General features: G+C 38.7%; 1 protein-coding gene across 3 annotated transcripts in view; it reads right to left on the bottom strand.

The window, feature by feature from the left end:
* NEK1 (NIMA related kinase 1) overlaps positions 1 to 16,157 on the bottom strand; it is a 156,273-nt gene that overhangs the window by 129,608 nt on the left and 10,508 nt on the right. For all 3 annotated transcript variants that reach the window (XM_028152723.2, XM_054717651.1, XM_054717650.1), the window contains exons 2-4: positions 10,260 to 10,408; positions 9,759 to 9,855; positions 6,124 to 6,221 (exon numbers count right to left, since the gene is read on the bottom strand). In XM_028152723.2, coding sequence (XP_028008524.2) covers positions 6,124 to 6,221; positions 9,759 to 9,855; positions 10,260 to 10,376 — 312 coding nt within the window. In that variant the 5' untranslated portion in view covers positions 10,377 to 10,408. The remainder of the gene's footprint in view (positions 1 to 6,123; positions 6,222 to 9,758; positions 9,856 to 10,259; positions 10,409 to 16,157) is intronic.

Below are 16,157 nucleotides of genomic sequence, written 5' to 3'. Positions count from 1 at the left end.
GTTGAAATACACTAAGTGGCCAGATTATTATGATCTCTGAATGCATAATAAACTGGCCACTCAGTGTATATCCTATATAATAAAAGGCTAATATGCAAATTGTCCCCTCGACCAGGAGTTCAACCAGCAGGCAGGTGGGCTAACTGCCCATGTCCCCTCCCCCTGGTCAGGCTGGCTGGACCCCACCCATGCACAAATTCATGCACCGGGCATGAATGTTTGAAGACCAACAATTATAAGCATTGTTGGATGAAGATGCGTGTCAAACTCTAAAACAACTTGCAGAAAGATTAAACGTTGCTCAGCAAACAATTTCTGATCATCTACAACCAATGGAAAAGATTTTAAAGGAAGGAAAATGGGTGACACATAAACTGAACGAAAGACAAATGGAAAACTGAAAAGTCATCAGAAAAATGTTGCTTCAACGGCACAAAAGAAAGTCTTTTTTGCATCGAATTGTGACTGGTGATGAAAAGTGGATTTATTTTGAGAATCCCAAATGCACAGAATCATGGGTTGATCCAGGTCAGCCATCAACATCGACTACAAGGCCAAATCGCTTTGGAAAGAAGACAATGTTCTGCGTTTGGTGGGATCAGGATGGTGTGGTGTATTATGAGCTTCTAAAACCAGGTGAAACCATTAATACTTACCGCTACCGACAACAAATAATCAATTTGAACCACGCTTTGATCGTGAAACGACCAGAATGGGCCAGAAAACATGGCAAAGTAATTTTGCTTCATGATGATGCACCATCACATACTTCAAAACCAGTTAAAGACACATTAAAAGATCTTGCCTTGGAAGTATTAACCCACCCACCATATTCACCAGACCTTGCTCCTTCAGATTACCACTAGTTCTGATCGATGGCACATGCACTTTCTGAGCAGCACTTCAAAACATACGAAGAAGTGGAAAATTGAGTCTCTGAATGGTTTGCCTCAAAATAAGAAAAGTTCTATTGGGACGGTATCCACAAATTACCTGAAAGATGGGGGAAATGTGCAGCTAGCGATGGACATTACTGAGATCAATTTCTTCATATGATTTCAAGTCACTGTTTAGTGTTTTATCATTTCAATCTGCAAGACTCCCTTTAGCATTTCTTTCACTGCAAGTCCAGCAATAACAAATAACCTCAGCTTTTGTTTATCTGGGAATGTCTTAATTTCCCCCTCATTTCAAAAGACAGTTTTGCCAGATATAGGATTCTTGGATGACATATTTTCTTTTAGAACTTGAGTACATCAGCCCAAGTCTTCTGGTCGCCAAAGTTTCTAAGAAGAAATCTGCTAACCATCTTACCAGAGCTCTGTTATATATAATAAGTCACTTCTCTCTTTGTCTTTGCCTTTTAACAGTTTAATTATAATGTCTTGGTGTGAGTCTATTTGAGTTCAACCAACTTGAGAGTTTGCTGAGCTTCCTAGATGTTTATATTCATGTATTTCAACAAATTTTGAAAGTTTTCAGCCATTAATTCTTTTTTAAAAAATATATTTTATTGATTTTTTACAGAGAGGGATAGAGAGTTAGAAACATCGATGAGAGAGAAACGTCAATCAGCCACCTCCTGCACACCCCCCAATGGGGATATGCCCGCAACCAAGGTACATGCCCCTGACTGGAATCGAACCTGGGACCCTTCGGCTTGCAAGCCGACGCTCTAGCCACTGAGCCAAACCGGTCAGGGCTCAGCCATTAATTCTTCAAATGTTTTCTCTGATCCTCTCTCTCTCTCTCTCTCTCTCTCTCTCTCTCTCTCTCTCTCCTCTTTCCAGGACTCCCATAATGTATATGTTGGTCTACTAGATGATGTTCCACAGGTCCCTTATGGTCTGTGCACTTTTCTTCCATCTTTTTTCTTTCTGTTCCTCAGATTCAATAATTTCCACTGTCATAGCTTCAATTCACCAATTCTTTCTACCTGCTCAAATCCACCTTTGAATCCCTCTAATAAATTTTTTATTTCAGTTATTGTACTTTTCAGCTCTAGAATTTCTTTTTGGTTTCTTTTTAAATTTTCCCTTTATTGATATAACCATTTTATTCATACATTGCTTTCCTGACTTTCTCCATGTCTTCCTTTACTTCTCTGAGCATCTTTAAGACAGTTGTTTTAAAGTTTTTTTCTAGTAGATTACCATCAGGTCTTTTTCAGGGACAGTTTTTGTTTATTTTTTTCCTTTGAATAAACCATACTGTCCTGCCTGTTTGCCTTGTTAGTCTTTTTGTACGTTTTCAGCTATTAATTCTTCAAATGTTCTCTCAAATGTTCTTTCAAATGTTGTTGAAAACTAGCCATTTGAATCTAATAATGGGGTAACTATGGAAAGAAAATTCTCCTCCTTCCCCAGTGTTTGTTGTTTTGAATTTTTGTTTGTTTTTAAATTGTTGTTTGCTATCTCTGAGCTGAGGATCAGCCTGAGGTATAAACTTAAAATCTCAGGTCTTTCCTAAGCCTGCATCCTCCTCTACCAATGCATGGTGACCTTCTAATTCCCCTTGTTTATGTGGTTGTTTTTGAAAGTCCTAGTTTGTAATATCTGGTTCCCCATAAAGAAAAGAAAGAGATGAGGCAAGAAATAAAAGGGTATGGCCCTTTAAATCCCTTAGAAGTTACTTCAACCAGAAGGGATGGGACTTGTTATAATGGGGGTGAGGTGAGGGTGAGGGGACAAAACAATAATAGCTGCCTACCTCTACCTCTTTGTCTATCCTTGAAGATCAGAAGTAGCTATGAATGGTCAGAGCACAGATCCCTAGTATTTGGAAGTCAGGGACCTTTTTGCCCAGCATGCAAGCTGCTCCTGAAATGCTGCATGGCTAGTTGCCTTGGGACTGAGAGATGGAGAATGAACATCTGCTACTACAAAGCTAAGACTGAAATTACCTTGAAAGTTGCAAACCTTCAACAGACTCCAGAGATCCCAAATAGTTACATAAAACAGGTTCTGCCACTGTAACTGTATTACTGGGGAGATAGATTCCTGGTGCTTCCTACTCTGCCACTTTCCCAGAATCCTCTCCATCTGCATTTACTTTCTGAAATATGTTGTTACTTTGCCCTATCTTAATCAAGTGATCAAATCTCTGACAACTCTTTAGATTTTGCCTTCCCAAGTTTAGATCCTAAATTTAGGAAAAAATAAAAATTTCAGGTTATCTCTCACTATATATAAATTAGCTCAATGTTGTTGTAAGAGCTGCATGGGAAGACTTGGTTTACATAACAATTACTAGCTGACAAGTAGAACAAGGACTCAAAACCAAATCTTCTTACTCCCAAGTTCTATGTTCTGTCTACTAGGTTTAATTGTGGGAAAGGAGATAAGTAAAGCTTGAGAATTATGACATTACCTTACTTAGTAATGCTTATTTAATATATAAGTCAAGATCTCACCTTACCATATTTTAAAGTTGCTACTAAGACCCTAAAAGTCCCCACATGTATGGTATTATCAATGAACAGCTTAGTTGTGCCAATTTGGTGTAGACCACAGACACAGATTTCCTAAGTACCCTGATATGATATAAATAAGAACTGTGATCTCTGCTCTAGAATAAATTAAAACCTAGTTGGGGAAATAATTCTGAGGTGAAGTTATTCAGAGTACATTAAGAAGGGTGCATGATTTAGGAAAATAAGTGTAGACTTGGAGTACATGGAGCACCATGTAGTTATTAGAAGCAACATTTGCACTCATAGCAAAACAGATGAGTCAGGAACATAGCACTTAGGGAAAAAAAGTAAAACTAAATGAGTTCTATAATAGGTGTACACTTAAAATACATGTATACAAAACAATGATAGCTGTTTTGCAAAACACACATAAAATATTCATTAAAAACCCCAGAATAGCTGCCTATGGAGAGAAGGGGAATGGAAATGGAGTTATGAAGATAAAAGAGTAAAAATAAACAAAAAGCACAAAAAACACAGGCTTTGTTAGAATGCACCATGATGCAGTTATTAAAATTATTTGATCTATATAGACTAACAAGATAATGTTGCAGTGATAATGGCAGGATAGAGCATGATATACATAATATCCTATTTCTGAATGTGTGTCTCGATTTTTACATGTGTATGTGCAAGTATGAAGAAGAAAGCCTGGAATACACCAAATTAATACTCAGGGATGGAGCAGTGGAAAAGAGGACTTTCCATTTCTGAACTCTTAAATAATTTTGCAATTTACTTTTAAGTTGGTAAAAAGAAAGTTCTATAAAATTTGGAGTTGCAAAATGGCTATCATTGTTTGGAGTTAGACAGAAGCACGTTTAAACACTACGTGATTTTGGGAACACTACTAAACCTCTCTTAGATTTCTTAGCTACTAAACAGAAAATGACTACTTTAATTCATGAGGGGTTGTAAGAATTAAAACAGACAACAACAACAACAACAACAAAAAACAACACTCCTAGCACAGTACTTCCTCCACTCCCCTATGTAAAAGCATACAATTAAAATTAAGAATGGGTGATAATGAGAAACACAATTTAGAGAAAGAAAAGGTCATGGAAAATCAGACTTAAACTGAGCTTTAAAAAAATAGAATATTAATAAGAGAGAGTTGGAGGTAAGGTATTATCAAAATAAAGAAATAATCAGAATAAGCACATAGGAGGAAGAATGAGATGTATAAACATGTGTCCCAGTGCATGCTCAATAAATATGTTAAATATATGAAAAGAATCCACCATTCCTCATGTGCTTTGGGAGGCTGTCAGCTGAGGAAATGCAGTTACCGTATATACAACTAGGAAATGGACACTGACATATTCCTAGAAGATAGGTTTTGATCTGTAACAGTGGATTGTATGTTTTTGTTGGGCCTCTTTCTCTTCTACTGTATTGAAAATTTATCTGGACCTACATGAAGACCAAAAGGTGTCAGAGCAGGCCTATTCTAGAAAATGGGCACAATTGGGAGAATATCAAGGAAACAGATGTGCTTTGGAGATTATAATGTCCACAGGATAGCTCCATGGTAGCACTCACTTTGCTCCATGCTCTATCTCTGGTACCTAACTTGGGTGTGAAAGGCACATGAATATTTGTTGGATGAACAGATTTGATCTTATCTATCTATCTATCTATCTATCTATCTATCTATCTATCTATCTATCTATCTACTTATTTGTCTATTTATTTAATTTGTGGGCTTTCTTCTCGGGCGTAAACTTCCCAGCCTTTTTTGACACTTTAATTACTCATGTTCCTTTTTTCTGGCAACAAAAGTGAACTTCTCAAATTGGGCCTCTTTCAGACTAGAATGGTGCCAAGCTGTCTTAACTTCCCCTCACTCTAACACCACTCTGGGGAGCAGGGCAGAGAAACATATCCTATCACAATACGAGGTACACAGCTCTAAAAGTATGAAAAAATAACGTTAAAAGCCATTTTGAGACCCAGGAATAGTAAAAAAGCACATGAATTCAGGGAAACTATTTTTACACTGCAGTAATTTCTTTTTGAAACCTATTTATCGAGGCACGTGCCAACAGTATAGTATTGTACGAGTGATGTAAATTAAAGCTTACACAAATGTAAAATAAATAACTAAATAAATAAATGAAAAAAAGTTGAACATTAAGGAATAACAGAAAAAAGTAAGATTGCTTAGGTAGGATAGAGTCATATTTTAGAGATCCTTGAAATCAAAACAGAGGTTAGATTTCATGAAGTTGCCAAGACTAGGCTTCTAGAGATGCAGTTACCTAGAAAAGCCATATTTTAGGAAAACATTGTCTGGCAACAGTAAGCCAGATTGACAGGGTATAAAATTAACCAGTTATAATGAATAATTAAGTTATATACATAAATATAGGTATTATATATATGTGTGTATATACATATACAAACCTATATATACAAGCACAGTATATTATACATGGAACAATATTACAGGCAGGAAATGAGATAGAGAACTGAAGTAAGATGGGAGCTATTAGTACAGGAATGTGACTAATATATTAGAATATGTTACTGAACTGCCCTAGTAATTACAATTAGCATTTGTAGTTATAAATACATATATAAATAACTTTGAATTACTTCTAAATAACATTATGGAGGAAGAGTCAATCTCCTACATGCTAACTCACCTGATCCTCTTGAAACAAAATGCCTTTCTGAGCATTTATTCGTTTAAAAAGATCCCCTCCTTCACAGTAATCCATCACTATGTAGAGAGAGCCATTTTCTACAAAATATAAACATTAGATTCCATTTTTTAACATGTGTATCAAAAGCATAAAGGTACCAAAAGGTTTACTGAAAAGAAGCAATTAATTAATTGTGTTCTGTTAAACCAGAAATAGAATAACACTCAAAAGAATTAGAATGCAAAGGCAAGATATACTGATAACACAGATATTCAATAACTTGGGTTAATAATTTCATCATTAATATTTTTTCTACCAAGAATACATAATCTTATTGGATAGCAGTATCCACAATAACCCAAACATCTCTGGAATACAGACAATATGTAGACAGATATACAAATAATTCCTTGACTTATGATGGGGCTACATCCCAATAAACCCATCTTAAGTTGGAATGCGTATTTTAATACTTATTATTAATAACTAGAGGCCCAGTACATGAAATTCGTGCACGGGGGGCGGGGGGGAGTCCCCTCAGCCCAGCCTGCACCCTCTCCAATCTGGGATCCCTCTCACAATCCTGGACCGCTGGCTCCTAATTGCTCACCTGCCTGCCTGCCTGGTCGTCCCTAACTGCCCCCACCCCCCGCTGGCCTGATTGCCCGTCACTGCCTCTGTGTGTCAGCCTGATCACTCCTAACTGTCTCCCCTGCCAGCTTGATTGCCCCTAACTGTCCCCTGCTACTGGCCAGGTCGCCCCCAACTTCCCCCTCCCTGCCGGCCTGGTCGCTCCTAACTGCCCCCCGACCAGCCTGGTCACCCCTTACTGCCCCCCTGCCAACCTGGTTGCCCCCAACTGCCCCCCCTATGCTGCCGGCCTGGTCACCCCTAACTGCCCCCCCTACCAACCTGGTCACCCCCAACTGCGCCCCCACTGGCCTAGTTGCCCCTCACTGCCCCCCCCGCCAGCCTAGTCGCCCTCAACTGCCCCCCCTGCCAACCTGGTCACCCCCAACTGCACCCCCCTGCTGGCCTGGCTGCCCCTGACCCCCCACCGGCCTGGTCGCCTCTTACTGCCCGCCTCCGCTGGCTGGTCGCCCCTCATGGCCCCCCGCTGGCCTGGTTGCCCCATACAGCCTGCTGTTCAGTCGTTTGGTCATTCCTCACTAACCCCCCTGCGGGCCTGGTCGCCCCATGCAGCCTGCCTTGTTCAGTCGTTTGGTCGTCCCTCACTAACCCCCCTGCCAGCCTAGTTTCCCCACGCAGCCTGCTGTTTAGTCGTTTGGTTGTCCCTCACTAACCCCCCTGCTGGCCTGGTTGTAGGCAGCCATCTTGTGAGGGTGTGAGGGTTAATTTACATATTACCTCTTTATTATATAAGCTACTTTCATGACTCGTTCTGTGGGTAGACACTTCTTAATCCTCCTCTCCACCCTTATTCTTATAAAAGAATAAAATTATGCTTATTCTTCCCAAGTAAGGAAGAAAGGCCAATAGCGCTTCTAACATTTACTAAACTACTGCTTTCTAGTGAAACTATTGCAACTCAAAGAACGTTTCTAAGTTTTCACTTCTCTCTGTGCTTGTGGCCTTATTTCCAGCAGTACTTATTTCTTGCATCTTGTGGTGGTGGTATTACTTGTAGTGCTGATATTCCCTTCTGATATAGTACTGCTTCTAATGTGCCATGGATTGGGAACCTATATAACTAATTCAAAATCTGTTATAACACTTTATGAATGATAAAAAAAGATTATCCAAATACACATGTGAGAAATCACAACACAAAAAACCCTATAATCCACTATTTATAAAAATATGTATAGGATATTAATATTTATGTAGCATAAAAACAAAAAGCAAAAAATTATGTACAGTATGCTATTCTTCTATGTATGCTTACTAATGCATAGAGTACTTTTTGGGGAAAAAAACAAGACAGTGGTGAACAGTGGTTAACTCCAGGAAAGGAAAATAGGTACCTGAAAGGTAGGAATAGAAGGCAAACTTTTTAGTGCTATATAACATCTGAATTTTGTATGATATGCATGTATCAAAAATAAATAAATAAAACCATCAAAAGATATTTTTTAAAAAAGGTAAATGTGTATGTGTGTGTGTGAGAGAGAAAAAGACAGAAACATAGATAGGAAGACAGGGGAGGTTAAATAAGAACTGAGAAAGGGATGGAGAAGGAATCCTGAACTAAAATGCCCGAGCTTTAGTACAAACATTCTGTAATGTTTTCTGCAGCTTAAACATTGTTTATTTGGGGGATAAATACTACTTAAAAATATAAGGTTAACTGAAAAGTCTTTTCTCCATGAGGGAAGTACTAATCTATTTTGTATCCCTTCAATCATTCACACATCTGAGTGCCAGGCACTTTGCACAGATGCTAGGGATACAGAAATATGACACTACCCTTATGTTTAAGTAACAGGTAGAGAAAATAAAAATGTATAACACATATACTCAAATATATAATGATACAATACAAACCCCACTTTTTCAATAAGATCAAATTTTTTGAATGTATCAATTTTAGAGATACAGATAAAAGAGTAAAGTGTCTAATATAATATTTAATATTAAATCTAATTATACATTTATATACCCAAAAATATTGTTTTCTCTCCACTCTCATATTATATGAAACATTTTTATTTATTTATTGATTTTTTGAGAGAAAAAAGGAGACACACATACACACACACACAGAAAGAGAGAAAAATATTAATCGTATATGCCTCTTGTATATGCCCCAACTGGAGATAAACCTGCAACTCAGATATGTGCCCTGACCAGGAATTGAAACTTTTTGGTGTATGGGATGGCGCTCAACCAACTGAGCCACCTGGCCAGGCTATATCAAACAATGTTATCCAAACTTTTCACATCTATTTTCAATATCAATGTTTATCTGGGAGCAAGAATACTTTAGCTCTAATTCAGACTCTGAAACTGGTATGTGATGTGACCCAAAACAGTCATTTAAACTAACATCTACTTTCAACCTAGATTGTATTCCTGTTTTATAATTTATAGGAATTTATGATAATAAGGGGAATGACTTCAACAGGATTTCAATAAACCACTTTAACCTGCCTTTAAAGAAGCTTATCCTTATTTTAGTTCCTGAATTAACAAATATAATGGAACATATTTCCAAATCATCAATACAGCTATGACATTTTAAGAACTTGAGAACACTTTTTCAACATACCTCAATATTATAAGAATCAGGTATACAAGAGAATACCAATGAATAGAATACTTTCTAAAGATCAGAACATTTTCTCAGTAGCAGTACTGGTAGCAATTCAAAGGAGTTTAGTTAAACCAAAAGATGTAAACTACTGTTCTAGCTTTGTCCAAATTCTTGCACTTACTAACATTGCTTCTTTTTAAGAAATTATAGTAACAGTGAGCCAGTATTAAACTTACACAGGGATAGTGTGGTGCATTATCCTAGAATCAAGCTGATATTCATATGCATATATATTGAAGCAAAAATTATATACTTTCCTTCCTATGAATATATTCACAAAAAGATTCCTTATAAGGAAAGTATCCAAATGTCATCGTATGGCTTAGGAGTTTTTGGAACTCTCTTGAAAACTGTATCTGACCTTCAAATGATTCTCTATACTGGACAATATTTGGATGCTTCATGTTTGCCAACACTGCAACTTCTCTCCTTGATTCTTCCCTTTCTTTATTGGACATCTTAAATGGGAGGAAAAGAGAAAATACTATATTAAACATCACTACACAATTTAAAAGTCCATTAATAAGAAAGTCGTTAAAAAATAATGTTAACAAAGAAGCACGGTCCAAACAACAAAATATTGCCAGAAGCTAAAAAGAATGAGTTGAATCGACAAGTAAAAACATTTTGAGATGTTCAAACTAGATTTAGTTATAGAAGAGGAGTCATAGAAACACAAACACATACCATAAAAAAATCTGAAAGGATATACAGACTATTCTGAAATTAGTGGCTCTCCCTGGGATTATGGCAGCCTTCCACTTTAGGTTACATATTGCCATTTTCTTTTTTTTAAATCTCTAACAATGAACCCTTTTGTAACCAAATATTACTTGAATAACCAAACGAAAAATATACTTACTCTTGAGATGTTAATTTCCTTGATAACATATTGTCTGCCATCTTCTGTAGATTTAACAAGAATGGCTTTTCCAAATGAACCTTCTCCAATCTTCTGTACTCTAACATACTTCTCCATAGTTATTTTTCTAAGGCATCTTAACTGACAGACTAGACAGAAACAAAAATAACTGTTAACAGAGATAAGCACATGTTCTATAAATATTATGTTTAATTTAAATTATACTTCCTTAGTGATATATGTACTTAAAAATAATATTTTAAATATTTACTGCAAGTTAAATAAACTTAATCTCAATTTTATTCATGCAACGTAGTGATAGCTAGAAAGAGAAAAACAGAGACATTTCAATTTTATTATTTTTTTATAAATATATTTTTACTGATTTCAGAGAAGGGAGAGGGAGAGAGAAATAGAAACCTCAATGATAAGAGAGAATCATTGATCGGCTGCCTCCTGCACGCCCCCTACTGGGGATTGAGCCTGCAACCCAGGCATGTGCCCTTATCAGGAATCAAACCAGATTTCCTGGTTCATAGGTCAACACTCAACCACTGAGACACACCAGCTGGGCGACATTTCAATTTTATAAGAAGGCTTTGTAAAGTTAAATACTGTATATACTTAACATATAAGGTGAGGGAAACAAACTTTTTCTTATATGAATTACTAGCACTACTTTATTTTCTCCAATAAGACTGTTTCCCAAGGTTATTTAATCCCCTAGTATACATTTAAATTATTTACAGTGTTTGCTATTATAAAAAAAACTTCAGATAAAATTTCCATGCATACATTTTTATGTACTTCTTACTTACAAAAATCCCTTAGGATAAATTCTTAGTTCAAAGAATGTGAACATGTTAAAGCTTTCAAACATATTGCTTAACTGTCTCACAGAAATGACTAATAATGTATGTTCTAACCAGCAATGCATAAAAGTGCTTGGCCTGCCCAGCGTGCCTCAGTGGTTGAGCATCGACCTACGAACCAGGAGGTCATGGTTCAGTTCCCGGTCAGGGCACATGCCCAGGTTGTGGGCTCGATCCCCAGGAGGGGGCATGCAGGAGGCAGCTGATAAATGATTCTCTTTCATCATTGATGTTTCTCTCTCTCTCTCCCTTTCCTAAAATCAACTTTTTAAAAAAAATTAAAAGTGCTTGCTCCTAGGTACTCTTTTAACACTGGTATTATTCATTAAAATCTTTGAGAGGCAATTAAGGGTAGTAAAGAGCACTGAAACCCTGGAATCAGAGAACCTAGGTTTTTAGTAAATCCTAGCTTTATCACTTTATTACTTATGTGACCTTGGGCAAGCTACTCATCTTCATGTGCCTCAGTTTTTTCATCTGTAAAATGTGGATAAAAGCAGTCTGTACTCACAGAGTTGTTGGGAGGATTAATTTCAGTCAGGTACTAAGAACAGTGCTGGTACATAGGGAGCACTGCCTCACTTTCAGTTCTCATCATTCATTACATTTGATGGGGGAAATGGTGCCTTTTCTTTTGCATAACAGTGAATTTGAAAAAGTGAATTTGAAAACTTCACCCATGTTTATTGAACATTTGTATTTCTGATCTTTGAAACACTTCATCCACTTTCTTTGTCCATTTTTTTCTGGAATAGTCTTTTTAAAATTAGGAGGGAGGGCCAAGGTGGTGACATAGGTTAAACACGGTACTCGCATCCTCCCACAACCACATCAAAATTACAACTAAACCACAGAACAACTATCATTCATAACTGCCTGAAATCTGGCTAAATGGAAGCCCTACAACTAGAGAATTAAAGAAGTCACATTGAGACTAGTAGGAGGGGTGGAGGCGCAAAACGGGCTGTTCCAACACCCAGGAGTGGATTTTTTTAATAGGGTGGGATATTTTGGCCACAGAGGCCTCCCGTGAGGAACAAGGGCTCCCAGCCCCATACCAGACCCCTCAGCCCTGGGTTCCAGTGCCTGGAAGAGAAGTCTCCATAACTTTGGGCTATAAAAACCAGCAAGGATTGTGGCTTAGTGACCCGAAGGCTGCTGGAATACCAAGCAGTTCCTTTTTAATAGCTGGCTCACAGACTTACTCCCTTTGAGTTCCAGGGATGGGGTGGCAGAAAGGATTCAGGGACATATGGGGAGGCACTAAATTGTTTGGCATTAGAGCAAGATTGGGGGGCAGCTTTCTCCCAGACAAAAGTGCTGGTATAGGTTATTGTTTTTTTGCTGACACCTCCCTACCACAGTGCATATCGGCAGTCACCATTTTTGAGTCTCCATCAACCTGGCCCACAGTTTTCCTCACCCTGGTGACTCCCTGAAGCCCTGTCCCACACAATTTGTAGCCTCACCCAAGCTGTTTGCAGTGGCTTTTCCATGTGAATGGCCTGTCCTGGTTCAGGCTTCAGGCTTTCCTAAAATGTCTCAAACCAGCAGCAGCTGGACTCAGCATGCCCCATACCTCTTGCTAAGTGGTCCCAGGCCCAGCACTAGCAGCAGCCTGCCTGGTTCACAGCTTGGCCTCTCCTGGACACCTCCAACTCCAATATAAGTAGCAGCCAGCTGCAGATTGCTCTGTAGCTCAGGCCAGGTGGCCTTAGGCGGGACACAGGTAGTAGCTGACTTTGCACCTCCCAAGAGGCCCCAGAGCCAGTGCACCCAGTGGACAGCTTCAGACCATGCCAGATTACAACCCTACCATATCCACAAGCAGCACACTCAAGGGGCAGACTCGATGAGCACCACAGCCCCACTGAAGCAAGTCCTGCTCCATGGGGACATCTCCTGCACAGCAGCTCTTCCACTGTAGTCGCAGGTGGTTCGAACAGCCGAATGGCCTGGGCGTCAACCCTCCCAGTGATGCCAACAGCAATCAACGCTTGACTACAACAGGACAGTGCACACAGCCCACACAGGGGAGGCACCTAGAATGCCCAGCTCAGGTGACTGGGGAGGCTGAGCCACTGTGCCCTACAGGATACCAACTACACAAGGCCACTCAACCAATTCTAGGAGACATAGCAGCTCTACCTAATACATAGAAACAAACACAGTGAAACAGCCAAAATACAGAGACAAAGAAACATGTCACAAATGAAAGAACAGAAGCAATCTCCAGAGAAAGAACTAAATTAAATGGAAGCAAGCAAACTACCAGATACAGAGTTCAAAACAATGGTCATAAGGATGCTCAAGGAACTTAATGAGAGCTTCAAGGATCTTAGTGAGAACAACAATAATATAAAAAAGGACCAGTTAGAAATGAAGGATACACTAAATGAAACGAAGAATAATTTACAGGGAATCAACAGTAGAGTAGACGACACCGAGAATCAAATCAATTTAAAATATGAGGAAGCAAAAAACACCCAATCAGAACAGAAAAAAGAATCTAAAAATATGAAGATAGTGTAAGGAGTCTCTGGGACAACTTCAAGCGTATCAACATTCGCATCATGGGGGTGCCAGAAATAGAAGAGCAGGAGCAAGAAATTGAAACCCTATTTTGTAGGGAGAGGTTATAGGGTTAAGCCTCGGACTGACCTGCTGGCAAAGCCACAAACAAGTCCCAGCTTAGAAGGCACAGCCCTCTTAGCATAATTAAGCTTGATCTTATGACACTCCCTAGATCCTTCCTGGGTAGCTAATGGGCTGTGGGAGGTGCGTGCAGCAAGTGCTGCCAAAACAAGTGAAACTCACAAGACATTGTAACTATAGTGACCACTACCTTATTTACCTCTGACTATAAAATAAAGCATCAGCTTGCAGTCTGGATCTGTTCTGTGGTCTCAGCCAGGCACAGAAGATCCACCTAGACCCAGCTTATTCTCTTTGTCTGTCTTTTCTTCATCCTTCGCCAGCCCTCCCTCAGGCTTGCTGAACCCTTGGCTGTGCTGGCGCGGCACACTATTTGAAAAAATAATGACTGAAAATTTACCTTATCTGGTGAAAGAAATAGACTTAGAAGTCCAGTAAGCGCAGAGAGGAATGCAAAGAGGCCCACAACAAGAAACATCATAATGAAAATGCCAAAGATTAAAGACAAAGAATCTTAAAAGCAGAAAGAGAAAAGCAGTTAATTACCTACAAGGAAATGCCCATACGACTGCTGATTTCTCAACAGAAACTTTGTAGGCCAGAATGGAGAGGCAAGAAATATTCAAAGTGATGAAAAGCAAGGACCCACAATCAAGATTACTCTACCCAGCAAAGCTATCATTTACAATTGAAGGTCAGTTAAAGAGCTTCACAGACTAGAAAAAGCTAAAGGAGTTCACCACCACCAAACCAGTATTACATGAAATGTTAAAGGGAAACAGAGGAGAGGAAAAAAAGAGATCAAAATATGAACAATACACCATACACAAAAATAAACTCAAAATGGATAAAGGACTTAAACATAAGATGGGAAACCATAAAAATATTAGAGGAATCCACAGGCAGCAAAATCTCAGACATATGCCAAAGCAATATCTTCACCAATACAGCTCCTAGGGCAATGGAAACTAAAGAGAAAATAAACAAATGGGACGACATCAAAATAAAAAGCTTCTGCACAGCAAAAGAAACCAACAAAACAACAAGAAAGCCCACTGCATGGGAGAACATATTTGCCAATGTTATCTTCGCTAAGGGTTTAATCTCCAACATTTATAGGGAACTCATACAACTTAACAAAAGGAAGATAACCGAATCAAAAAATGGGCAATGGATGTAAATAGATACTTTTCAAAAGAGGACATAAGGAAGACCAAGAGACATATGAAAACATACTCAAAGTCACTAATCATCCAAGAGATGCAAATCAAAACAACAATGAGGTACCATCTCACACCTGTCAGAACTGCTATCATCAACAAATCAACAAACAACAAGTGCTGGCGAGGATGCAGAGAAAAAGGAACCCTCATACACTGCTGGTGGGAATGCAGACTGGTACAGCCACTGTGGAGAACAGTATGGAGTTTCCTCAAAAAATTAAAAATGGAACTCCCATTTGACCCAGTGATCCCACTTCTAGGAATATATCCCAAGACACTAGAAACACCAAACAGAAAGGATACATGCACCCCTTTGTTCATAGCAGCACAATTTACATTAGCTAAGATTTGGAAACAGCCTAAGTGCCCATCAGAAGATGAGTGGATTAAAAAACTGTGGTACATCTACGCAATGGAATACTATGCTGCGGTAAAAAAAGAAGGAATTCTTACCACTTGCAACAGTATGGATGGAACTGTAGAGTATTATGCTAAGCGAAATAAGCCAGTCAGAGAAAGATAAATATCACGTGATCTCACTAATATATGGAATATAATGAACAACATAAACTGATGAACAAAAACAGATCCAGAGACAGAGAAGCATTGATCAGACCGTCAAACCTCAGAGGGAAGGTAGTGGAGGGTGGGGGTAAGGGGGAGAGATCAACCAAAGGACTTGTATGCGTGCATATAAGCCTAAACAATGGACACAGACACCAGGGGGGTGAGGTCATGAGTGGAGGGGGGGGGCAATGAGGATAAGGACACATATGTAATATCTTAATCAATAAAAAAAATTATGAACAATAAAATGGCAATAAATACATACCTATGAACAATTGAATCTAAAATAAATGAAAAAGAAATCTAATGAACAAAATAAATTGATAAATAAAATAGAAACATAGGCATGGAAAATGAAACAGAATGACGAATCTCAGAGGTAAGCGCGGAGATAGGGGTGGGAAGAGATTAACCAAAGAATTTATATGCATACATGCATTACCCATGGACGCAGACAATAAATAAGGTAGCAAAAGCCTAGGGCATGATTGGACCCCGGTGGAGGGGAGCAACAGGGGAGAAGGGAGGGACATTTGCAATACTCTCAACAATAAACAGTTAAAAAAATAAAGTAAAAAATT

Source organism: Eptesicus fuscus, chromosome 6, assembly GCF_027574615.1.
Source record: "Eptesicus fuscus isolate TK198812 chromosome 6, DD_ASM_mEF_20220401, whole genome shotgun sequence".
Taxonomy (NCBI): domain Eukaryota; kingdom Metazoa; phylum Chordata; class Mammalia; order Chiroptera; family Vespertilionidae; genus Eptesicus; species Eptesicus fuscus.
This window is presented reverse-complemented; position numbering and strand designations above follow the sequence as displayed.